We start from the raw sequence: 26,523 nt of genomic DNA, 5'->3' as shown, positions 1-26,523 counted from the left end.
TTTTACAGGACCGTTCTTTTACATGCTAACATAACACAGATTAAAAATAAAAAAAATAAAAAAATATTTTTATTTAATATTTATGAATTTTAAAAAAACTGAGAGTACTTAAAAGATGACTGCGCTTGAGTTAAGACATCTTCTGAATATGATCTTAATTTCACTACTTTGAGGAATCAAAATATAAAATTAATTTGAAGAAGCACCTGTATTTGGAATTGGCTTAAAATGAGGGACCTAACTAAAAAAAAAAAAGTCCTTCCACATGAGCATGTCAAGCAAGGCAACAATAAATCTCTACAATAAATCTCTAACGGTGATCCGCGGGCCGCAGTAGACGCTCTCCAGATGAAACTTGGACTGGGAAGCATCTTTCATGACTGCTTCCCATGTACACACATTCATCTGGTCTGAAAGATGTTCTGGATCATCCGTCGGGGAGATTCTTTTGCGGCAGTTTCCAGCTCGAGTATCTCGTCTGAACTAAGTCGCCAACCCAGAGCACCCAGATTCTGTTGGGCCTGTTGCACCGTTTTCACTCCGGGTATTGGGATAGTCCCCTTGCAGATGCACCAGTTTATTGCAACCTGCAAAACAATATCATAAATACTGAGAACAGCACCAGAGTGGAGACGACTTTGAAGATTAACCAAAACTATGAACTTACAAACACTGCAGCATCATAACAACAATTCATTTTGAAAGTTTGCATTTACCATAGGTACTTGCAGCAAAGCAGAAGACCATTCAGTTCATTTGTCAATGCCTAATGCCTGGTGGTAGAAAACATGATCTTAAGCATATCATAAGAAGCCATGCTTTTAGTTTTTCCAAGGTTTACCATTGTTAATTGATCAACTGAGTGTAGCATCTTAAAAGGTCCAGAATTCAGTTCTTTCTTTACAACAGTCATGAATCAACTGTCCAAAGAAATAAAAAATATTCATGATAGATCCCACTCTCTTTTGTAGGGAAATACTGGTTTCTGGAACTTCAAGTGGATCCAGGAAGAGACTCAAATAGAGATGATAGAATGAAACAGGTAAAGAAAAGAAAAGTTCTCTCATGATGATGTGCTTGATTATTTGATGGCCATGCACAATTTACTAAAGCAAGTAGAATGAAACATTACCTGTGACATGGTTTTACCCCTTCTCTGTGCGATTTCTTCTAAAGTATACAATAAAGGTGTCAAACCTGGCAAAATTTGCCCAAAAAGTAGGGCCCTACAGTGAAGGGGACCAAAAATTCCATTAGGTATTCTCTTTGACCTTCCGTTCAAGAAGTAATCTTCATACAGGAAAGATTTGGACAATGGTCATACCGTGGGCCACGTGGAAGTCTGGATGTAGTATACTTCCCAGTAAGCATTCCTAATCCAAGAGGACTATATGCAATTACCCGAATACCAAGAGAATCACATATTGTCTTCAACTCCTTTTGATCATTTCCGATACTTAGCAAAGAAAACTGGACCTGTGAGACCTACTGCTGTTAATCTGAACAGACACTAAGACCAAATACCAGTTTTGAAAAGATGAAAGAACATTAATAGTATAGACATGTGAGTAACCTGTGCTGAGCATAGAGGAACACCACGAGTTTTGAGGTATTCATGGATTTTCATAAGTTGTTTGGGCCCATAATTGCTCACACCAACAGCCTGGACTAGACCCTGTTTTGTACAAGTTCACAAGTTAAGATCAATACCTCTTGTTAAAGTGCCTTAATGGGCATATATTTGTCAAAGGCCCAGTACTTCACTAATTGACAACAATCCAAAAGTGTTTTTTTTCTTTTTTTGAGAAATCAAAAGCAAATTTCCTATGGTAGACATCCTAATAAAGCCACATTTGAGATCATTATCCATAGGCACCAAGTGTTTGGGTATTTACTTCAGATATCCTCAAAGCTTTCAATACCAGCTAGAGAGCTAGATAAAACAAGTTCATAGACATGGTTTTCTGCATATGTTTAAGGGCAGAAAACCGTAAGAGCAACTGAAATTTTTAGCTCCTTTGAAGGATAACAAACTGAAATGTAGATTTGGTAAGTGACCTTCTCATACATTGCCACTAAACCATCCCAAAGAGCCTGCTCCTGCAGAGGAGCATAGTTTGCAGTTGACCAGTGTAATTGACCAATTCCAATTTGCTCAATTTGGATACGTTCCAGGGAAGACCTGTACCACATTTTGATCAGCTTTCAAACAAGTGTCAAGAATTTAATGGAAAAAAGAAGAAAAAAAGAAAAAGAAGGCATACTCGCAAGCTTTCACAAATTGCCCAGATGTAAGGCGCCAAGGATATGCAGCAAACTTTGTAGCAATGACAATGTTGTCACGCATCCTCTTTGGTCCTAAGATGCAGATCCAATTAAGTATTTAAATGCAGGAAGAGACATATCAATGCAAGGATTTGTTATTGTGACAGTGCTTACCAACAAAATTACATGAAGAAGCAACAAGTTTGAAACACATTTTAAACAAAATTCGTAAAAGCACACTCAGAAATTTATTAGCTGCTGGTGTGGATCTTTTTCTACTTCATTGGTTTTGAAATGCTTACAACTTTAAAAAAGGTTTAGTTGAGTGACCCTCAGTTACACTTTGATTGGATTCCAAACCTCGCATTTAGGCCTCAGGAAAACTTGTCTTTACATAAAATTAATGATACTTATTTTCCTGGTATTTAAATAATCTCAATTCAGTGACGCCCTAGGTTGCTATTCAAAGTACTTATAATTTTCATCACACAAAATTCAGATGCTCTTCATTTATAACAATTTTTCTTGTTAACGTATTTCCTTCTATGTCTATAACTTATTATCCAGTAAATCCAGAAAGTGATATCTTTGTTATGTTAACAGTTAGGAAATGGCGAAACATTGCTAAGTTGACCAAGATTGGTTTGTGAAAACAAGTCTGTGAAGCTTGCCAGCATAAACTCAATGTAAAGAATTTCATCAATGCACAAGTGCTAAACGGAATTGCACTGAAAATGTTGCAGAACAATATCTTCAACACAAACATGTATCATGAGTTCTCTGTATTGGATGTTTGATTTAGAGTTTAAAGTTTCAGTTTATTTTCAGAAAAGAGAGGAGCAAAGAGAAATCTTTTCGCAGTGCAGTGTTTGAAGTGTCTTCAAGCCAAAGTAGGGAAGCTACATGACTATTATATCTAACTGTGCGGTTCAATTTTTTTCCATGTGCCTGTCGATAGAAAAGGTTTTTAAAAAGAGAGAATCCTTGACCATTCTCAAGCCTCAAGAGTCCAAGGCCAAACAAATACAACTTAGTACATAAGAAAGAGAAAAAATCGATAATAACTTCACCTACCTTGAAACTCGCGGATGAATTTCCCTAGAAGCCTTTCACTTTGACCATTCAACTTGCCAGTTCCATAAGAATCTGCCGTGTCAAAAATGTTGATTCCATTACTGACAGCTAAATTAAACGTATCCTGTAAACCTCTATCCATCTCTTCCTGGTATCCCCAGAGTAGTTGGTTCCCCCAAGCCCACGTTCCAAACCCCATTGGAGAAACTGATAGTGGACCGATGCTAACCTGACCCGAGCGAGAATTGGGGGAAAAAAAATTAACGGGAGAACCATAAGCATAAAATGTATTTCGACTTTCACTATTCAAACCGGAGAGAGAAGAACCAGAGTAGATAACTTAGCTCAATCACATTCAGAATGAGCGACGAAAGCCAACTGAGACAGAAGAGCGATTGTGAATTTCGAGTACCTTTTCCCAGGGCCAAAACAGAGGACCAAGACGAGGAGGCTTTAAATTTAGGAATGGTGAAGACTGGAGAAGAGAATCATTGGAGGCCCTGCAGGTAATATGAGATGGAGGAACTGCAACTAGGAAAGCCATCGCCCCTCTGGTTTTGGTAGAGGGCCAAGACTCAATTGCCGGTCAGAGCTACACTCAGCTCCAGGCTTCCACAGTGAGCGATTTACAGGTTTTTGCTACTCACCGTCTTTGATAGGCTACACGTGTCACTTCCTCAATACTTCTAATCGCTTGGCATGGTTAAACGAGTTCAAAACCGAGTCACCGAGTTGACTATTTTGTTCTCTATCATTTGATTCTCTCTTCTCCCTCTTTTGTTTTAGTTTCTTTCTCCCTGTTTTGTCTCTACAAATAATTTTGGAATAATTGATGTAACTCATAATTGTTCATTGTCACCAATTTAGAAGCATTATTACTACCTTATACACCACATGAATAACCCAAGTTGGCTTTCAAACTTTTCCAACACTTTTCAAAGAAATCATTTATTTTTCCATAATGCATGCATGAGACTTGATATGTTCTTCTTCTTCCTCTTAGGCTATTTCATGTACCTGTTGGATTAAGACAAAAAGATTATTACTTGCCACCCTGGCTGAACTCCTTTTCTTCCAACACTTGGTACTATAGGTTTAACTCTCGTAAGACTCTAGCAACTATGCCTTCAAATATAGGCTTGTTAGTTGTAATTAAAACTTGTGCTCGGACTGCCTCATAGTTAGGACCTATAGCATGTAACAATTGGTCACTTTAGTTTTCTTCCTTTACCTTTGTTGAATTTATGGAAAAGAGAAATACTTCATTGACTTCATTAACTTATTATAATCAAAGTACAAGAACCTTTATTTATAATAGAGGAAAGTAATAAAGTCCAATTATAATAAAACTGCCTTTGTCCCAATTACACCCAAATATTAGTCCTAACATAATTAAATAACTTAATATAGATAAAAGACAAACATAACTAAAACTAAAACTCTTCTAGGACGTGACCTTAAGATAAAGATGCCTTTGTGTGTCCTTCTTGATCTTTCGACTTATGTGACAAGGATGCCAGCTTGTGGTAATTATGGTGGGTCCTACTTCTTATATGTTTGGGCCCATCTTGTGGATCTTCCTTGGTTGTGTGCCCCATCTTATAATACTCTTAGATATGTGGGCCTTCCTTGGTCGTGTGGGTTTTGGCCTATCTTCCAACACTCCCCCTCAAACTGGGGGTGAGAGAACAACATGAACTCCCAACTTCCTGCAAATGATGTATATAATTTTTTTGTATAACATGACACTTCTTCCAATGTGCCTTCATCTTTCAACACTCGCCCTCATGCTGTTGCGTCCTTCCATGAGGCCTTGTTGGCATAATATAAGTAAGAGTAAAAATCACTCCTAGCCGGTAAGACATTGTTCCATACTCTAGTCCTAATGCTAGATGTAGGGCACACTCCGTCTTCTGTAAGTAGTGTGTCTATCGGCATTGCTCTGAAGTGTCCACCACCATGTCCCTCCATAGGACAACAACTCTCAAGTGGTAAGAGTAATAAAAGCCATTACAGGGGGGTTAGTGGGTTTATTTATAATGGTGTCCGAATTCGGACACCGCCTTTCAAGTATGGCTCTATCTAGCTCAACAAGATGGACTTACTTATCTGTCGCTACACTCCCTCCAACTCACCTACAAACTGCATACGAGGTTTTTCTCCTCTTTCCATAGTGCATAATTTTGTGTAGACATCATAAATCCTTAGAGTTTTTTTTTTTTCTTGTGAAAATAGTTTCTTTAACACTACCATATCTCATAAGTAGTGTCATAAAAAAATTACCTAATTGTTGTCATGAGGTTCCATGCTACTCAAAAGCCAAAACAAACTCTTCAAGTTCCCTAATCTCCATTATGATGATTGAATTGTTGGAAGTTCTTCTTCTATGAACTTATCCTTAGTTATGGTCTAGTAACCAGGTTGATAACATCACCAACTCCAGCCATGGTTCCAACATAGAAAAGATTCAACAAATAATGAACAGAATACTCAACTAACTAATATCTCATGCAATCATATATCAATCGCAAAGCTATCACCATAGGCACAAATAGGTACATAACAAACTCATTCAAATTTAAGTTCAAGCCACAATTTTTCATGCACGTCTTCTACCAAAATTCATGCAACGTTAACTACAAGGACTTCAAACATAACTAAAATTCATGATTGGCATTGATGTCTTCCAGTCCAAACATGGTATTATCTTGTCACAAAGGAAATATGTACTTAACCTACTTGAAGATATGTGAATGATGGGATATCTATCGGTTGATACTCCCATGGATGCAACTACCAAACTATGTGCAGGTTTAGAGAAGATATTAATGTGGGTAAATACCAGAGGCTGGTATGTAAGCTTATTTATCTTACTGTAACCAAACCAGATATTTCTCATGTTGTAAGTGTTGTCAATCAATACATGCATAAACCACAACTTAGTCACTGACAAACATTGGAAAGGATCCTCCGATATCTGAAAAAGGCTCCAGGAAAGGAACTCTTATATAAATGTCATGGTCATTTTAACATTGAAAGCTTAGCTGTTGCAAATTGGTTTGAATCTCCTGATGATAGAAAATCCACTTCGAGGTATTGTACTTTAGTTGGAGGTAATTTAGTCACTTAGAAGAGTAAAAAAATAGAATGCTGTTATAAGATCCAGTGTTGAGGTTGAATATAGAGCTATGACACATGCAGTAAGTAAGCTTCTATGGATTAAATCTCTCTTGACAGAATTAAGGTTAAAAAAAAGGCACATATGGAACTTCACTGTGACAATCAAGTGGCCATTCACATTTCTTTTAATCCAATCTTACACAAGAGAACAAAGAATATTGAAGTAGGCTATCACTTTATACTAGAAAAATTACATGTTGCTATTATATGTCTCAAACATGTTTCATCTCAGGGGCAAGTTGTCGATATTTTAACAAAGCCAGACCACTATATGCACCAAGTTGTTAGCTATATGTGAAATTCCATAAATTTGTTCCCTTCTAGAAGTGTCTAATACGCTCATTGACTCTTCATTAGTTGTGTTCGTTGTTAGGTTTGCAATTGAAAGAGAAATTCACCTCATCAAGCCATTTTGAGTGAGATATTTTATAAACAAGTTCAACTATGAACTGCGTAAGAAAAATGACGGCTGTGGGATTTGAGAACCCACGCCCTTTCTAACCAGAGCCTAAATTTGGGCACCTTAGACCACTCGGCCAAACTGTCTTTACATGTGCATTTCTTACATATAATTTTAAACTATTTTCTATAGATAGGGAATGAAGAGAAAAAATCTGTAGAACATCCACGTGAAATTTTAACTCTTTTATAGGATATTGAGCTTTATTCATCATTAAGATAGTGCGTCACTCTATTAAGAATTTGACATCCAATTAAGAACATGGAAAAAGTAATGCTTTCCTGAGAGATTCCTCCGATTTCTGATGGCAACAAGCGGATCAAGCAGCACTTGAGCTTACATCCTCTTTTTCCAATAAAGGGCGGGGCTAATGGTATTTCTGTTTTTTTTCTTCCTACCAAGAGGTTAAATAGAGAATTGTGATGATGAAAAATTCCAATGTTACTCGAGTAATTTTTAAAGGAGAAGTAGAGTTCATCATGAATCGCTCTTACTCTCCACAATATGTAGTACGTGCCAAATGTTCAAAAAATCTTGTTAGCGATTTTCTTCTTAATCAACAAAGCTACAAATTAGTGCTACGATCAAATAAGGTTGTAATTACTTAGGTGAGTCTTTTGTAGGGAAGGGCTATGTTTATGATGGATTAATGTGAATGAAATTCTATCTTATGTCATATAAGTTGATTCTTTTGACTTGAGGCATAGTAATTTTAAGTCAATGAGTTGAATTTATCATTTAAAAGAGTTTATACACAGTGATATCTATGAGATAAGTGGGATAATGACTAGAAGAGGAAATATATATATAATTACCTTTTTAGGTGATATGAAAATATTGTCATATGTATTTGATCAAGACTAAAGATAAAGCACTTAAAAATTTTAAATTTATAAATCAAAAGTAGAAAATTAAACCCAAAAAACAATAACAAGTACTATTAAAAATCTAATGCTGTAGTGTTTTTTGAAAATGTGTTTCTTATAAAAGAAAAGAGGAAGATAGAAGTCGAAGAAACTTCTAGATCCCATAACAAGGATATTGAAGTAATGTTCACAAAGTGAACTTTTTCGACACTTATTGTCTCCTCACTAAGATAATTATAGGTATAGTGCTTATTTTTATAGAATTTATTGTAGAGTCCTATAAATAGAGCTACAAAACGAGATAAGAAAATCAATATGCTTTGAAAGAATAAAAATGTGTTCTTGATGTGTTCTTCGTGTTTTTCAGTTCTTGATAGAATAGAAGAAAAAACTTCTATTTGATCAGGTTCGAACAATCAGAAAAAATCCTATTGAGTTCGTAGGCCCATCTTAGTAATGTATATGTCTAAGAGAGCATAAAGTCTATTGTATCTTGGTGAGGATCGCGTGCACTCTAGAAATGAATCTCTTTCAAAGACAGTGAATAAAAGCCTTGGGTATTATTTAATTATTTATTTTATATAATTAGTGAAGCAGATATGCAAAAAGGTATGTGTCAGCACTAGCATGACTTATTTGGTTTTATTACTATTATTCAAGTTCTAATATGTTGCTAAGGCTTATGGGGTGTTTGAATAAATAGGATTGGAATTGCTTTCACTATCAGAGTTTTAAGTTGTGTGACACTAGAGGAAATGGACAACGAATTCTCAATCACCCTTCTTCAGCTGCCGGTGCTGGTTAACATTTCTCCTAAATGCAAACAGGGAAACCAGTGATCTCAAAAAGATCACTCTTTATCATTCTGGGTGAGTTCCTCGATATAGAAATCATGTTCTTGTTCCCGTTCACTTCTTCGGTCGGCAGAGAAGCTGTGATCATGAGGCTGATTCTGTACAGCTAAGATGGTCCGAGGAAATCCAATAAATTTAAATTCCTTGGTTGATTCCGGACTGTTTCTAGTTTTAATTCTAAGAATTGTTGTTCATGTACTTAATTAACATGAACACTCAACACCGATTTACAGTTTGAGAGGAATATTGGGTAAGAGGTTGCTTTCAAGTTTCCTCAAACAAAATTCCAAGCGCCACGATGTCAGATGGGACCAGGAGTTCTTGTTTTCTTCCGTTTCATCTCTTCCCAGCTTTCGTCTTCCTTGGGGTTGTTTTGGCAATTTGCTTCTTCAACTTTCTCTTTTCTGTCACCTGGGCCATTGGAGCATGAATTGGAAGCCGATCGAAGGGGATCAAACAAAGAACACGCCTGCGGAGTGGTACTCACTGGTTGTAAAAAATTTAAATCTCGGGTTTACAGAACGTTTCTCAGGGACGACGGACGATTTTTCATAAGCTCGTTCGATTCCCCCAATCGACAAGAGCTAATCTGGCGAGAACATAAAAAGCTTGGGGCTGCCAGAAACAGAGACACAAAGCTCCGTAATCCGTATGTACAACATCACCCTCCTAGGATTGGGTTCACCATCTATACAGGAAAACTTTAGCAATCTACACTCATCACTTCTCTACACAAGCCTCGGTAATTTGATCAAGCCCAGAAGTCCCACCACTCCATGGTATTGCAGGATTGATCGGAAAAGCTGCCGGAATCAATGTCCACCCAGTCGTTGGGCCACGTTATGGAGCTGTGTGCAGGCTCCGTCATGGTAATCAGATCCACTTCTTCCGGTCCGAACCTTTCCAGGCTTCTGCAGCTTTCTCCTTCTGAAAACACAAGGGCTCCAAGGTCCACCCCCGCCTCCTCTACCGGCTTCTTTGATTCCACATCGCATCTACTAACTTCTGCTTCTCTTCCAGTAGAGGTGGTACTCCTATTGGCGTTTTCTCCACCTCCTTGAGATTTCTCTAGAGGCTCTCTCAGCTTCTGCAACTGCAAACATACAAACCCGACGAAGGAAAACAACTCAACAAGGATCTGGAAAACGATATCAATCCTATCGTGGACCAACAAGAGAGGAAGAGAGGGGGTGAAAAGTAGCTTACCTGTTTGACTAGTCCGAGCTTTTCTTTCTTGAGAGACTCAAAGCTGGCAGCCAGAGCATCGTAATTCGCTCTCAGCACATTGTACTCCCGCTCAATCTGCTTCGATTTCCACCTAGCGCGGCGGTTCTGGAACCATATACCCACTTGTCTGGGCTGCAGTCCGAGGTCCCTGGCAAGCTGCACCTTCTTCCTCGGCTCCAGCTTTGTCTCTTCTTCAAAAATGGACTCCAGGGACCGTATCTGTTGGTCGCTGAATCTCCTCTTATTGTTATTGTTCCTCTTCCTCGCCGTCCCCGGCAGAAGGAAAGAGTCCTCCGACGACTCCGGATCCAGCGGCGAACAATCCCCAGTTTTCATCTCCGATGTGGGAATCAAAAGGTCAAGTGATGAAGAGCTCATAGAGAATATAGGGCTCTCTTTCGGAGGTCTGGCTGCTTGCGTGTAATATATATATATGAAGATCGAAAGGAAAGGAGAAGCATGGGGAAGAACGGAAGAGCGGAAGAGTACATAGAATGCGGCAAAGAGTGAATGGCAGCGGAGCCAATGGAAAGGGTTCCGTATGGAGTTCTTCTTCTTCTTGCCCCTCTACTACGTGTCTATCCATTCAGTCTGGAGAGCCGATCGCTGAAGCCGTTCAGCTGCTTACATCTCTCTTTGGAAACTTCACTTCTGAGTTTAGATTTTCTGAAATCAAATTCGGGGAAGATACAAATCTGGATGATAACGTGGGTGAGATGAAGGTATATATTGGAGACCCTCACTCGAACCGGCCCCGGACCACATTGGAAACCAAATTCCAAGCCACATTATTTGAGTGGCGAATTCGTAAATAAAACAGAAATTATAAGGCTCGGCTACAGGCTCGCGCCAGGGAACACGGAAGAAGAGCTTAACTAAATTAAGCAAAGTTAGGGAAAAAGAAAATCCGAGATTAAGCAAAATATCGGGTCTTCGCTGTCGGGAGAAGCCAACGCCATTCTCCCACGTGTCCACTGAGTCACATTCCCCTACTTATCTTCGTCCCCGGTCGTTGCGAACGCTTATGGAGATTTCGGGAGACGGGGTCTTGGTTGCTATAGGAGAGTAACACGTCGTGGGGGAGGGTCACAGGTGTTGCACATACGTGTCGGAGATACTTTTACGACTTTTGACTGCGGTGCCACGTGTCTCAGCGAGCTCCCGAGTCGTGGGAATACGCTAACTGAGAACCGGATTGAAAGTGATGCAGGGGTCAAATTAGTTTGTCGGACTCCACCTGATCGTCCTCTCTGGACCCAGTTTTATTTTCTACGTTGGTGTGGGCACCTGGGGAACCCGATCCGACCCGACCCGAAAAACCTGGGGACGGGTTCCGCTTTCAACCCGTGAGTTGGGGATGGGGTTTTTCCCCCACCGGCTTCGATCAATTTTCCGCCCTCCGTCCCCTCCCCAGTAGTGCCACCATCGCTGCCGTTCTTACCCTTCCCTTTCTCTTTCGATCTTTCTTGTCCCACGCCGACTACATTCGACCTTTCCGTTCTATGCCGGCTGGATAGTCGCCTCCGCCACCACCAGGTCGCCGGTTATCACAGAAATGATAAGTGATATTTTATTAAACTCATTACTCATAAAATCCCAAATTTTCTCTTTGACTTAACTTTCATTCTCCCTACCCTAACCGAAAGTTTTTTTTTTCCTCATCTTCGTCCATTTTTCCTCACCCTAACCCTGGGTACGGGGTTGAGGAATTGGGAAACAGGCAGGGAAAGGGTTGGTTTCCCAACCCCGTTTCGTTTTTTTTTTCGGTTTCAGGTTCCGGGTTTATAGTTTGGGTTCAGGTTCGAGTTTTGGGAAACCCGACGAGTGCCCACCCTCTACTTTCAAGTATAAAAATTAGTATTTGTTATTTTGTAATGGGAAAAAAAGATAATAATGAAAGCAATGCTTTTTAAATCAGACTTAGTTGATTACATGGAATAGTGGCCAAGTGGTACACAGTTGTGTGCCCCAAGCACGGCCTAGGCATGCACGGCCCAGACTTGCTCATCCGTGCAGCCTTTCCACATGATTGGGTAATCGGTTCAAAATTCAAAATTTGAAGTTGAGGGCTTATCCAAACGGATTTGGATAGGGTTTTTGATGGATTTCAGGCATGTGAGATAATGTTTTATTTGTATGAAGTTTCATATAGCCCTCTGAAACTGAATGAATGCCTATGCTTAATTTGGGAGAAGAAGATTCAAGAGATGGCAGACTTCCAAGAACTTAGCCTTGAAGCAGTTCAAGGGCTAGAGGATGATGTATATGCTGCTATTACAGTTCTAAAAGCGGATACTCGCAACGATCTCGACGATATGCGAATGAAGTTAGAAGAAATGATGACGAGAATGGTGATTTTCGAGCGAGCCGTCAAAACAGTTCCTACACACATGACGATCAAAGGTCATGAACCTAAACCTAATGGGAGCATATGAGATCCAAAGGCAATTGGGAACTTCTTATGACAAGTTGAGCGGTACTTCAAAGCTCACAGATAATGGGTTGGCTTTTTGAATTTCGTTTTAGCTCTTTTGAACAATTTTAATGTAATCTTTGGGATAACTTTCTTTTGTAAAAGCAAGGCGTTTTTAATGCATATATGGGAATGATAGAGATTGTGGATGATGAAGGACCCTGTATAATTTCTGGTGTAAGGGAATATGTAAAGGGGAAAGCGGTTATGCTTTCAGCCCTCCAACTTAAGAAGGGTGTTAAGGTGGAGAATTCGATTTTCTTATTTATTTGGCAAATGACAAACAATGGATTGAAAGTCAATCCATGCCGGTTGAAGATGAGGAAGTCCTTAAAGATGGATTTCATGTCGGAAGATTTGCCAAAGAGCTTGCCTCCATGGAGGGAGGTTGCAAACATGACTGGGGGTGATCAAAATGCCAAAACATCAACTTTGGCACAAATCCGCTTTGATCCAAATGTGTCTCGGAAGCAACTCGAGGAGCCAAAAGACACTTGGGGCATGTTTGTGTTCATGCTGAATGAGTATGCAGCGGATGAGGCGTGTCAACTGGACTTGAGACTCTTGTGATGTTTGACACATTTTTAAGCAAGTTTGGGAGGAGCACAATTGACTTGGGTTTTGTAAAACGATCGAGGGAGTGCAACGATTTGGTAGGTGTTTCTTCTAAGCCATCAAGGGAGGTAATGCGATGAGGACATTTGCAATATTTTGGTAGGAGAATGATACACGTGCACATGACCCAGGTGCGTGGCCCAAGCGTTCACTACCCAAGTACACTCAAGCCAGACTTGCCTATCCACGCGAGTCTATCTTGATGGCTGACTTATGGGTTCAAAATTTGAAGTTGGGGGCTTATTCAGACGGATTTGGATAGGAGTTTTTGTAGGATTATAGGCATGTGGGATAATACTTTATTTGAATTTAAATAAATTTGAGATTTACCTTACTTAAATGGCAATTTCTCATTGGTTAGGGTTTGAATAAGGGATAACAGGGTTTATTCCTCTTTGGCCTGTAAAAAGGGACTTATAAATCACTTGAAAATATCTTCAAATTCATGCTTAGAGTTCCTCATTAATGTGCAAGACTCATTTATCTTCATTTTGGCATACGTTCTTCTTAAAATATAGGGTGACTAGCTTAGTTTTCACCTAAAGTAAGTTAGGCAACACATTGAGAAACTAGGAGTTTTTTTTCTAGCTCGGACTAGCAGTGTGATAGTTGGTATCAAAGTAGAGACGTTCCACCCACGGCTTCCTCGAAACTGACATCGGAGGTTCAACTGAAAAAAGGTAAAAAGAAAGTCTCTGAAACCAGAGAGTGAAGCCACATGGCATACGGATGTTGAATTGTGGTAATTTGAAGAGGAGGTAGCAACTTATTTGCTGGGCAATGCGACGAGGATGTCTATAGTATGGTTGTGGGAGCATGACACACAGTATAAAGTGGCACAAATAGATACGTGAATGGTTCGGCCAAATACGGGCAAACTAGAGTTTCCATTAGAAAAGGCTTCGCAATCTAGTACTACAACCACAAGCCCTTAAAAATGCCATTTGGCATTAACAACACCATCACTGGACCCAAAAATGAGAACATACACGAAACAACCAAGGTTGTAGCAACTAGGGTGCATGGATGTGCACAAGCACTGTTGCAACCCAAATCCACGCCCTCAAGTGACACGACAGGGCATGCTACAGGCACATAGGGGCACAAACGCTGCAGGCACACGGGGCACGGCCAACCCAACATGCGTGCACGCGGCCAACACCTGCTTGCACATGGTCAACAATTGGCAGACATGATGGCTAAGTGGCTTTTTTTTACTCAAATTTGAAATTTGAGTTTCTCCTACCGAGATGGCTTTGGAATAAGGTAGTTTGAGACAATTAAGGGCACATGGAGTTTGATCCATTTGAATTTGAATAATATGAGATTTATCTTGTTTGTATGGTGAATTCTCATTGGTTCATGTATTATAGGGGATAAGGGTGACTTATCCTTGATTTGCCTATAAATATTCATTATAAACTTGGTGCATTCATCTTCAAATTTGTGCTCACAATTCCCATTAATGTGAAAGACTTATTTCTCTTCATTTTGGCTTAATTTCTTTTTAAAAGAGAGGCCGTCTATCTTACTTTTAGCCCGAAGTAAGTTAGACCGCATGCAAAGGGAATAAGAACATTTTCTAGCTTGATCTAGCGGCGTGACACCGAGTCCAGTTTAAATCCAACCTTGACCTCGTTTGATGTTATTTCTTAATAGAACAAAATTGAAGGGGAGGAGGGAACTAATGCCCTCCTCTAGTTGTGGTGACCTAAGTGAAGGGGGAATCCTATTATCTCATTTTCTATTTGTAGTGTGAAACAATGCACACTATGGGGAGGGTGTACTTCCCTCTTTGTTGTCTTGTGGAAGAGGCTTCTCATGTCCTTACTCATGTATGCAAAAACTTTAAATGGTGGAGAGGAAAACTGTTATTCCTCAAGCAACACACAAAAGGGAAAAGACGGGGCATGACCACTTGTTGGTGGCATGGGGAAGACTTACACTTGCATTGACCCAATCGTCTTAGGTTGGTAACGGTGAGCACCCTATTAGTCAATAGGAGTTTATTTTTTCTCATGTAATGAGAGGATTAGGTCCAATTGAATCTAGTTCAAATAACGAGCTTGGTTCAGGTCCAATAATACTATGGCCCCGTTAGCGCCCCTGGTTGGAAATTTATATATAAAAGAAAACTAGAAATGGTTTTCCAAGGATACACATTTCCTAGAAATCTTCAGATAATATCCAATTAGTGCATTACTAGGAAATTACATGGAAAATTTTATAAATTGCCAAGGAAAATTAAATGAACTTGTTAGTGCCTTTTTTCCAGGGAAATAAATAGGAATTAATAATCAATCTCATACATTGCCGTACTTATCCAATAAAATTTTTAAATACAAAATTGCCTTGTGCCGAAAGTATTACAACATCGATTATCAAATACTTATTCAAAATTTTTTCATATGATTTTCTGGCTCATCTTGACTAAAAAATCTTATCTAGAAATATATGATTTTATTGGTAAGAATTTTCAACAAGAAAAGTGTTTCCAGGAAAAATAAGGTTCTAATGATCCTTAGAAACGCATTTTACTAGAAATATCTTCCAGCATGTTTTGGAAAAGGCACTAACAAGGCCGTGGTTAAAGCAACTTATCACACAATTCGAACGAGGGGTTTGGACTCATCTCTTCCATTTCATTCGTATTTCCCTCTAGACTAAGAAAAAAACCAATCTAATAGGGACCGCGTTCGCTGTCAATCGGTTGTGTCAAAGTGACTTGTCTTTTTTGGACTATTTCGATGTGGCACTCCACACGGGTCTAGGGTCACACACATTGGCCGCACGAGCGCCTGTCATTTTCTTCCATTATAAACATTTTCCGGCGCGAACCGCAATCTAATTATTAATCATTGTTTGTTAAACTCTTCTTACACCGACAGATTAAAAAAATGTAAATTCCTAATCACTTTTGGAGTGCATTATAAAATCTTTTTCTAATTTAAAAATCACGAGTAATTAATTATTTAATTTTGCATGAGTCATCGATGATGATATAAGTAACAATCATTGGAGGTGGGTCCTCCTTTTATCCTCCAAGCTCTCATGGTTCATAAAACTACTTAAAAGCCGGCTTGATCTTGTAAGTTGTGATTCTCCTCCGCATTGACACGATTCCGGTTCGCCAATAGTCGGTTTCAGCTCGAATAAACCCGATCTCGAATAGATCGGGTTTCAACTCGTTTAAGTAAATGAACCAAACCTGAACGAGGCTCAGTTTGGTTCACGAGCTCAAGAATCGACTCGATTACTCAAACCATGGGTCAAGAATCAGGACCGGACTCCAAACTTTCCATCCCCCGAATTTTCATCTGTCGCAACCTTGTCTTCCATCTTGCCGAGGTCGACGAACCTAGCTTCCCGGCACAGCTGAGATAGCCGCTGCATTGGTTGAGCGCCAATGCCGCTGCATTGGCAGATTTGCTTGCACGTCGGGGGAAATTTTTGTTTGTTGTTATTTGCAACTAAGATCTGTTCGGATTCTTAAAAAACAGATAACAACTTTTTGAGAGAGTAGCCATTAGAGTTCGTTGAGGCCTCCCAACAATGAGCCTCTGTAGTGTGCTCTTAGTTCTGCGGGTTTTGAAATTTGTGGAGGAATTTTTTGTTTGCTAGGTGTGCCAGCATTGATTATAACGGTGCACGACGTCAAGGTAGTGATAGAAGCTAGCGTAGGGCTGGAGGTTGAAGACGACCTCTAGGGTTCGAGCAGAGCTAATTCAAGCTCGCCAGGTCGATTCATAAATCCTAAGAAAAAAAACAAATAAAATTATTATTGGGTGTGGGATTTGAACCCACCATCTCTACTTAAAATTTAAGAAAATGACCTCAAATCCATCTCATGGGTAATATTTTGGGAAACATTTAATAGATATTTGAATAACTAGAAAATCAGTATTTTTTTTTTATGCCATTTCTCGTTTACTTCATATGAATTAAATATTTTTACATGCAAATATGAATTTATAAATGCATATTTATTAACATTTTTATTTAGGCTTTTATGCATACTTTATTTTCTATACATATTTTTGCTTGACCTAAATATAAAGAATTAATAATTGGTATCAATTTTAGTCAATTATCTTGATATTTTTGTTTAATAATAGCTACAATATTCTTAATTATGAAAATGTCTAGTGACGTTAAACTTAGTCACATAAAGTTAATGACATAAAAAATTATGATTATTTATGGAGATATAATTATTTAACCCCATAGTGTAAATGTTTAAGTGATTAATTAGGACGAGATAGATATACTAAAAAAAAAATTCTAATTGCCCATAGGCCTAAAAAATTTCTTTAAGGAAAATTTTTAATCCCATCATAAGTGATATAAATTGTTTGAATTTAAGTCCACATGAAAGATTATAATGACATATTTATTTATTTGTTTGAATTCATTTATATGGATAAATATTCAATACTTGGCTTCATTGTATGTTTTAGTAAGTTTTTTGTTTATTTTGCAGTTTTTCAAACTTTATTTATTCCAAATTTTGATTCCTTCTATATTTTTCCTTTGAATAGAGACAATTATACTGATTGGAAGGAGAAAATTCTCCTGTCATTGAGCTACATAGACAATTTTATGTAAAGTTAATGTACAGAGGTTATGCCCAATTTTAGGTAGAGGTCATGCCCTATTGTATGTAAAATATATATAATTTTATATATAGTTTATTTGACATGTATTTTATGCAAAGTTTTAAATGTAAGTTTGAACTTGGTTAAAATTATTGGGCTCCAGCTCCTCGATTACAATTTTTGGCTCGAGTTCAAGTTTGAAATATTTAAATCAAGCCTAGCTCAAACATAGGTAAGTTTGAGGTTGGCGTGATTGATGTCATCCATACTAGTTTCCCACTCAAAGGGTTATTAGAGAGATTCCCTTCGATTTAGGAGATAAATCTCTTATGATTGTATTTATCTTTTCTATTGTAAAGTATGTATAAATACCTTTCTCAATCAATGCAAATATGTGGTTCAGTTTAGTTTCTCATATGTTATCTGAGCAGATCGATGCATTTGCCATTTTCCCATTTTTTTTGTTCGAAATCCTCTCCGGTTGTCACTCCCTCTTTGCAACGCCTTCTCCAACGGAAACAAGCACTGGCCAAGCTTCCGTGCTCCGCAAACCGCAAGCAGACCTACTCGTGTCTCCACAATTCCCCTCCATTCCATCTTTGCTTACAACATTTGCCAACAAATTTTCAGTCCCTATTTTAAGCCTCAATTGCCATTTCTGAATGGAGACCAACGGAAACCACTGCCAAGGTTATCGCATCAATCAAAACTAGCCGCCAACGATCACCATCCATCGATTCGGGCCTCCCGCTGCCACCCTCTCTCGATCAATGGAAAGATGTGGTTCAGTTCACCTTCTCATAATGAGTTCTTCCAAATTCTTCATAAGACCAATATTGACCGGAAAGTAAGTTGCCGGGTAATGAATTGCCACGCAGATCCAATCTGTGCAGGGACCATACATCATGTACAAGAAGCGATTGTGTGTGTTCAGATTTGCTAATCTCCCTAAAGGCTACTAAAAATGACCCACATAATTTATTCTTGCTCAAGTTCAGTTCTTCGGAAGTCAGTTGTCCATTTCTAGCTGAGTGAATCGTCACAGGAGGAGCGAGAGAGGTTTTCCTGCGATGAGAAAAAGTGGTCCTTCTCCGGTGGGCCGGAGAAGAGCAACCCCTCTCTTTCGTCCATGGGAAAGAGAAATAACTTTCTCCATCCTCACGTCATTGTTTACTGCACTTTCTTTTTCTTTTTGAAATAATTCAAGAATTGAAAGTCTATTTGTAGTGATGATGACAGCAACGCCAATTTACTAAACATTTCACTGTAAACAGACCACTGTTTACAAGGACATGGTTGTGGGGACTATGATCGGTCGGGGTTGGGTTTGATATTTTTGGTGGTTTTTTTAGGTTCAGGTATTTCAGGGTTTGGGTTTCGAAAACTCGACCTCGACCTGACCCGTATCCACCCTTAGGCACAACTTTCTCAAACAGAGTTTTGTTCAAGAGCTCTAGAAAACTTCATGGTTCAGTCTCATTCATTTCCATCTTTTTCAGGACAGTGCTGCTAAGCTTCACCCAAGAGGTGACAAAAGTAAAACCCAAGAGCAATTTTAGTACAATATGGTCCCTTTCTGATTTAGGAGAATGTGAAAGCAAAGAAAATGAAATATACTCACTTTCAATCATTTCTCTTTCATCTTCTTACCTTCTTCCTTACCTTCTTCCACTTTAGAGCAAACCAAACAGGGCCACCATTTCGTGCTTAATGTAAATGTAGTTTAAGGGAAAAAGGAAAAGGATTTTCCAATTCATATACTTCCATCATGTGATAGGAAGCCACACTTCCACTTCCTGTTCATTTTCTGTTCTTTCACTGGCTCATTTGCAAGCCATGCATCCATTACCTTTGGAGAAAATTAAACTACCTTGAAATAATAAGTTGCCACTTATTCAATGCCCTAAAATTAGGCTTGTCTGCCTTTAAAATTAAGTGTAGTTTTTCAACCTTATACTATTTTGATTGGTGAATGAAGTCGGGTTGTTTGGTTAGAAATGGTGTTTTCTTCTATATTTTTGTTTTGTGTAATCAAGGTGTCCTAAAAAAGAAAAAGTGATCCCTAACATAAGCGTACTATTATTACCCGTGATATGTTCTTATAGAGACATGGAATGTAACAAACCATTATTACCTATAATATGTTCGAAGGCCCTTGAGTCAATGATCTAGGACGAAGAAGATGAAGTGGTAGACATCATGCCTGATTCAGTGATGGCAATAGTAGTAGTAGTAGAAGATTTAGGAGAAAATATCATCAAGGTTTTAATTTTCTATAATAATTCATAATCATCATTTGTGGTAGTCTTTTTGTAACTCGTTTTTTTCTTCATTTTTCTCATTGTTATTAACTAAGGTCTGGTTGCCATGAAGCTTCCAACAAGTGTTCACGAGATGATTTAGTCCACCACAATGAGTAGAAACCCAATTATCAGTCCTTGAATGACCAGAGCTAGTTCTACCTCCTCTGGCTCGACCTCCTTTATAATTTCTACCACATCCATTGGTGGTAGAATTTTTACCCGTTAGTACCTGAGTACATAGAAGTTGATACCTCAGTCTAAGAGGTGGAAGAGGGGTTTGCTATCCTAAGAAGTGTGACACTTATGTCATCGAAGGATGGAAGAACAGAAGAGCGAAGAACTTGAGTTTTGGCCACCACAAGATATGGTTTAATATTGGCCAAACAAATAGCAACTGCTAAGGCATCCCGCTGCTTTTCTTGAACTAATATGTCAATGGCGTACGGTTGAACAATTTTCCATTCTTGAATTAGCCCTCTAAAACGAGCCAACTATTCAGGTAGATTTTCCCCTTGCTTTGTATTAAACATGTTTTGGAATATATTATATAAATTTTGTAAGTTCTCTAGTATCAAGGTGAACATTGTTGGTTACGTGCTCTCCCATGCTATTAATTAACCCAGTAATGAACAAGGTGTCATTTTTACGCCATTTAACATAAGAACTATCTTCTTCATCTGTTAAATTGTAAGGAAGTAAATTACTATCCTATTTTAATCATGCACTTAAACAGGTATAGAAAAATAATCATGTCTCAATCATGCCAATTAGAGAAGATTTCCAATCTTTCTCAATTAGGAAACTATCTCAAATTAAATCGAATCTATAACAAGTCTTGAGTAAAACCAGAATCCAACTCAGGTATCTTCTAAAGAAGGAAACATGCCTTCTCGATCCACCTAGCAAATAAATATCACAATCTTTGCTTCCTTCTTTCTATAAATCAATTAGGAAAGGAATTCTAAAGATTATTCTAATAGAGGAAGCCTTCAAATAAGTTAAATCCAGCGTTATCTTTCTTAAAAAAAATCCTATTGGCAAACTTTTGAAGAACGAAACTTTCTTTCTATAAACATGTGCCAACTTTATAATTCAATCACAGCCTAATCTTCCCCTTTTTTCTCAATTTTTTTGGGTAAATTTCTCAAGAGAGTAACACGACCAATGGAAGGCCAAAATTCATTGCAAGAAACAACAACTCGTTTTTTTAAAAAAATTATTCTCCGTAATCAGGAAACCAACCTTTACTGAGCTATTTCGAGAGCAAGCCATACAAACATCAGCTTAAACAATCTTAAATGAATCCAATCACACTTTGATCATGATAATCCTCATAAACAATTGAAGAAGGAAACTTTCTTTCTATACACATGTGCCAACTTTGTAAATCAATCACATCCAATGGAAGGCCCAAAATTCATAGGAAGAACCAACAACTCTTTTTTTTTTTTTTTTATAAAAAAAATCTTCTCGGTAATCAAGAAACCAACCTTTACTGAGCTCAATTATTGAATTCAATCACGATTTGATCATGATGATCCTCATAAATAGTAAAAAACTGAACAAATCTTCATCCAACTTGTATTTTCCAATGAGAGAAATCGAACTCTAATACTTAAATCGAGTACTCAAAAAATTGCCCATCAATCTTGCACGATCAAAGATAAACAGAGCACTAGAGTTTCATAAATCATACAAAACTCAATTTCAATCCAATTTGAACGAGGATGTAATGTATCAATCAATCTTTCAAGACTCAAGAATGATAATTTGTGTAAGACCGATTCTTGCTTCACTTAACAAGAGATCCACTTGAAACTTGATAATCCACATGCACTAAACACTATATTATCTTCGGGATCCTAAATCCATTGGTTTGATACCATGTTGGATTTAGGATCCCATTATAAAGAACTTTGATCAAGGTGGTGAAGCAAGAGATGAGGAAGAAGAGGAGAAGAAAAGAGAGGAAGAAAGAAGAAGAGAAGGAGAGAAACGACTAGAGAGAGAGATGGAGAGAGAACTTGGGAAAAGAGAGAATAGGTTAGGGACGAATTTATGAGAAGAAAATAAACTTAATGTTGTACCCCATGCCTTGAGTCTCTTATTTATAGTGACTGTAATGCCATTAAAGCTACAAACTTTATAAAGAAAAGGACATATATAGAGATACAACCTTGATTACACCCTTGTGCCATCCATATGAAAACCCAGTTATTTACCTCCTTTGCCACTTTTTTACATGGGATAGGAGTTCTCCGTTAATTTATATTTGTGCCACTTAAGTTGTGTCTTCCAACAAACTCCCTGTAAGCCTGATTTGACTCAAGTTTAGAGCAAATCATGAAGTTAACCCAACTCTAGAAACGTTTTGCTTCGACGTATTCGCAAGTACGTACCTGTTTCAGCTGCATAATTCATATTAAATGCCACTGGAAACTACATCGTTTTCATCAGCAAGGAATGCAGAAGAGAGCTTTAGCTTATAAATCAAACAACAGGTACAGTCGCAGCATCTGATCAGTCTTTGACGGAAAAGCAATTCTGAAGAGAACACAGATGACCATGTACGTTTTCTACAGAGAATCACGACAGAAAACCACAAATATCAGCTTCATTTCAACCTCCGTCAGGACAAATTAAAGACCCAGCTTGTACGTTTTCATCTACATTTATTTACTTCTCATCTTGCAAAGCATTTCTTTTCAGTAAACTCGTATGCCCATGAAAGAAACCTTCCTGGGGAAGAAGCATCAGAGGGAGAAACCTAGTTACCCTATAAAATCGAGACCAGAACCCAGGCAGGTTTTCGACTTTTTTTGCTGTACTTTAACACTACAAAGTCAAAACGGAACCATTCCCAAAGTAAAGGCAGTTCCCCGATGCGACACCATTAAATATAGAATAGACTTTCTCTTCTCAGATCCTTATTAAACATTTAAATCCACAATAATTAAAAACAGGCAGCATCGATATCCCTTTTCCATGTAAGTAGGGATTAAAACTCGGAAATCAAAGAAAAATGATGCAAACATTTGCTGTGTTCAGACTTCGGATGAAGTCAATCTGACAATGTTTCCTAGATTCCAAACTGTCCGTTTTTCTCTTTTTCAAATTTGAATGGGAGCTGAGAAGTAACTAGTAAGTGCATGGTTTTAGAGAGAGAAAAAAAAATTGTGCAGAGAAAATTTGATATTGCCATTAATGGCAGTCAGTTATGTGAGAACCCATGGCAGTAGCAGCAGCAGCAACGGCAGGAGGAGAAGAAAGAGAGATGGCCAACCCTGAACAGTTCTCCATTAACCTACTTGTGGACTAAGAATCCTTTATTAGGAACTGACGGCACATGTCATTTACACGAGGAGCTAATATCTCGCACGTGTACTGTGGATCACCCACCCTTCTGGTCTTCTTCTCCCATCTTTTTCCAAAGCTCTGTGGAAACGGAAAACCCATTTCCTGGCTCCTGTTTCAGATAGGTTTCAACTTTCAAGCGTGAAGAGAAAAGAAAAACTAAAAGCCCAGTTTAGCTTTCTTTAACAGAAGATCGTTTAGGGTTTCTGTGAGTAGGACGATGAAAAGATAAATATTTGTTTCCTGGTAAAAAGAAACGAGGATCATGAATAGCAAACTGCGTATATTTTCATGAAGAAGAGAGAAGGATGAATTCATCACTGGATTGGATTCTACTGTTATCATGAACTGGTGCAAATGAAAATTTTCACTGATATGACATATCTTACCAACCAGTCCCAAACTCTGGACGCCTTTTCTTTTTCTTTTCATGCAAGTTGCAAGAAGATATTCCTGCAATAATACCGATCTTTAAATTCAATGCGGATTAAAGTTGAAACTTCAGACAAGGAGAGATTAAGAGAAAAAGAAACTGCAGGGCCGAATACGAATAAAAGAAGAATCCCATTCAAATTGACGAGCGCCGGTAATCTCAACCAACATATATAGATATAAACTAAAAGAAAGGAATATATGCATCCTCCAATTTACTCTTTTTCTCCATGAATCAGTTAATATCTGACAAGAGACAACAGATCTCATCCTGAAGAGGAAGGAACGTAATAGAAGAATGGAGACGGAAAAGAGAATCAAGAACAGTGAAAATAAACCACTGTTACAACCCAGAAACTCAGATCTCAGATGAGCAGAAACAGACAGATCTGATCCGGAAGCCATCATGAAGACTCATGCGCCCAATGATGAAACCACTACATGGTTTGGCTGACAAACACAATCCATGAGTTAGAAGATACAGAAAAATATGAAAAGGGAAGTAATGATGAAAACCTTTTTTTCTCCTTTTCGTCAGAGCAAAATGGAAAAAGAGTCAAAACGCATCATCATTACACCAATCTACAATATCCATTACCTTCTGAAATCAAAACAATAAAAGCATCGAATCGGATAGAAAGAGAAAACACCCATCTGGAGAAACAACAGATCGGATCAACCAGAGGCCGGAACCGAGCGGTTGGAGAAGATGAAGGAGGCAATCGAGGGAGGCAGCGATTTGCGGGAAAGCTTCAATTGGGGGGAATGAAGCCTGGTCCGAGATCTATTTACATAATCCAGAAGCTGAATCGGAGAAACAACCGAAGAGAAGTGGAATCAAGAGCCTCGAGCCAGACAACATTCCCCTCAAACGAAAAGCTTCCCCCTTCTCTCACCTTCCACCCTCCCTGAACTCTCGCCTTTCTCCAATGTCTCTCCATCTATATCATCACATGATAATGGAATGATTATATGGCAAAGAGGGTAGTCAGAGAAAAAGTCATAGAGAGAGAAAGCAAAGATGAAAAGGCGGGGGATTTACGGCGTAAAGACAAAAGAGGGCAGCAGACCCAAACCTACAGCTGGGCTGCAGAAATGACCACGACCCCATGCATTCCCACTCACTCTCTCTCCCTCTCTCCTTCCCCATCCCCAGTCTCCAATTCCATTACCAGGAAGCGACTGCATTTATCTCATAACCACGCGGCCCTTTCTCCCTCTATATATACTCGTCGCTTTACGTTTGGGGAGGCAGCGAGAGCCATCGGATGGGCGGAGTCAGAGGAGTTGTTGAACCGTTTTAGCGGACCGATAACGGAGAGATTATTCACTCGCTGCTCAGCCTGATCGAGCACCCCTTTTTTTAAAAAAAAAAATTACAGAGACAGAAAGCATTTAAATAAAAAGGGGGAGTCGCCGGTGGTGGTGATGGTGGTGGGGTCCCCTCGTTTACCGCGTCCTTTTTACGCCGGCGGGGGAATCGAGATGACGACCGACAGGTAGAGAGAGAGGTCTACTCTCTCTGGGCATCCTTTTCTTTCCCAATTCATCGCCGATCTCTTCCCACCTCCCCTTTCCAATCCCACTCCTTCCCTCGATTTCTGTTTCCGATCGTCGGAAAAAGCCCTCCCTGCCACTTCTTTCGTGGGAAAGCACCAGAAAACGACCGGGCAGAAGTGTCATTTGATCATTAATGCCTGCGGATTCTTCTATAACATGACTTCACCACCTTCACGGCTGCACAGCTTCACAGCCTGGCCCTCTTCTTCTGGTTTTCCTAATTCCAACCCTTTTCCGTGTAACAATTCAAATATAATCATACCTTAAGGAGATTTCAAGAATTAAATGCGTCTTTTGTGGTGTTTCTTTTTCTTATTTTATTGGGGAAGATGTTCAGACTTAAAGAGAGTAAATCTCTGAACATGAAAACGAGAAAAGTTAATATTCCCGAGGGAAACAGTGGACATTAAAAGAGTAGTCAAACCTCTTTTTTGAAACTGGGGAGGATTGAATAAATGAAGCAAAACTGATTAGAAAGACACCCACATGAATTTCATCAGATGACGGCAACTGTACCATGTTCTGTCTTTGACTTGATTTGCTTTTCCACAATTTTTTGTTTTTGTTTTTGTTTTTGTTTTTGTTTTTGTTTGCTCATCAGCATCCACTTGCTTCTGCTAAATTTCCAAAAAACTATTAATTAATTAAATCTCTGGTTGATATATGAAGAACACAAATCTGTCATGGGAATCCCAATGCAGTTACGAAATTACCCTCTACCATTTCTACGTACATCAGAGCCTCAGGCACGTACCGGCTCCAAGTCTGGAACCATTTCTCGACTCTCGAGCCGTTTCCGACCGTCGTCCCACTTTCCAAACTCCAGCGGACACGGGTCAGGATAACAAAGAATAGGAAAAACAGAAAAAAAAAAAAATCTTCTACTATTACTTTCAGTAGGGTTAGGGTTAAATTCCTTGTTTTCTTTCTTCTCTTCTTTTGATCTCTCTCTCCGCAACCAGTTTTTACCGGGTTTTGGACGGTTTCAGGAACGGATGAATTCAGTGAAGAAGGAAGGAATCTATTCATCTGGGTCGTCCCTTTCTGCTCATGCAGGAGAGTTGTATAATAGAAAGGACAGAGAATAAAATAAGAGTAAATGGTTTGAGTGCCCGGAAGATGTGCTGCTGCTGCCTATCTATGTTTCTCTCCGTAAAATATTGATAGCTCTCTCTTGTTCTCTGTCTATTCATCTATCATACGACCCCCTTCCCGAGACTCTCATTTTTTAACTCGTTGAAAACTGCACGTATCGTCTTCTCCGT

At 38.8% G+C, this 26,523-nt stretch overlaps 2 protein-coding genes and 1 long non-coding RNA gene across 4 annotated transcripts; all 3 read right to left on the bottom strand.

The window, feature by feature from the left end:
• Positions 1-173: 173 nt before the first annotated feature.
• LOC137948656 (pyridoxal reductase, chloroplastic) lies at positions 174-3,918 on the bottom strand. Its single transcript, XM_068794770.1, has 8 exons — positions 3,752-3,918; positions 3,340-3,568; positions 2,265-2,358; positions 2,059-2,182; positions 1,574-1,675; positions 1,325-1,476; positions 1,133-1,226; positions 174-587 (listed from the first exon to the last, which is right to left on the bottom strand). Exons 1-8 carry the CDS (start codon positions 3,881-3,883, stop codon positions 402-404), a joined length of 1,113 nt encoding a protein of 370 aa, XP_068650871.1. The 5' UTR covers positions 3,884-3,918; the 3' UTR covers positions 174-401.
• A 5,371-nt stretch (positions 3,919-9,289) lies between these two features.
• On the bottom strand, positions 9,290-10,602 carry LOC137948876 (homeobox-leucine zipper protein ATHB-7-like). The gene is made up of 2 exons (XM_068795073.1): positions 9,906-10,602; positions 9,290-9,792 (listed from the first exon to the last, which is right to left on the bottom strand). The coding sequence occupies exons 1-2, from the start codon at positions 10,302-10,304 to the stop codon at positions 9,451-9,453; spliced, it is 741 nt and encodes a 246-aa protein (XP_068651174.1). The 5' UTR covers positions 10,305-10,602; the 3' UTR covers positions 9,290-9,450.
• Positions 10,603-21,703: 11,101 nt separating this feature from the next.
• LOC137948331 (uncharacterized) lies at positions 21,704-25,069 on the bottom strand. 2 transcript variants are annotated; one of them, XR_011111622.1, is made up of 3 exons: positions 24,741-25,069; positions 22,312-24,639; positions 21,704-22,227 (listed from the first exon to the last, which is right to left on the bottom strand). It is a non-coding gene; the product is annotated as an uncharacterized lncRNA (long non-coding RNA). The 2 variants fall into 2 exon arrangements; XR_011111623.1 differs by having other exon boundaries at positions 21,704-22,488; positions 23,656-24,639.
• Positions 25,070-26,523: the final 1,454 nt, after the last annotated feature.

This window comes from Aristolochia californica, unplaced genomic scaffold (assembly GCF_029961685.1).
Source record: "Aristolochia californica isolate CCGP_79_NKW_82.1479 unplaced genomic scaffold, dmAriCali1.0.hap1 SCAF_13, whole genome shotgun sequence".
Taxonomy (NCBI): Eukaryota; Viridiplantae; Streptophyta; class Magnoliopsida; order Piperales; family Aristolochiaceae; genus Aristolochia; species Aristolochia californica.
Note: the sequence above shows the minus strand (reverse complement) of the source record. Positions and strands in the feature narration are given on the sequence as shown.

Excerpts from the sequence above, each read along its gene's own strand:
- LOC137948656 (XM_068794770.1), bottom strand. The coding sequence starts at position 3,883 with ATGGCTTTCCTAGTTGCAGTTCCTCCATCTCATATTACCTGCAGGGCC. Across the intron at positions 2,183-2,264 it reads CAATTTGTGAAAGCTTGCGA|GTCTTCCCTGGAACGTATCC; the intron begins GTATGCCTTCTT and ends AATGTGGTACAG. Across the intron at positions 1,477-1,573 it reads TTCCTCTATGCTCAGCACAG|GTCCAGTTTTCTTTGCTAAG; the intron begins GTTACTCACATG and ends TAGGTCTCACAG.
- LOC137948876 (XM_068795073.1), bottom strand. The coding sequence starts at position 10,304 with ATGAGCTCTTCATCACTTGACCTTTTGATTCCCACATCGGAGATGAAA. Across the intron at positions 9,793-9,905 it reads AGCTCGGACTAGTCAAACAG|TTGCAGAAGCTGAGAGAGCC; the intron begins GTAAGCTACTTT and ends GTATGTTTGCAG.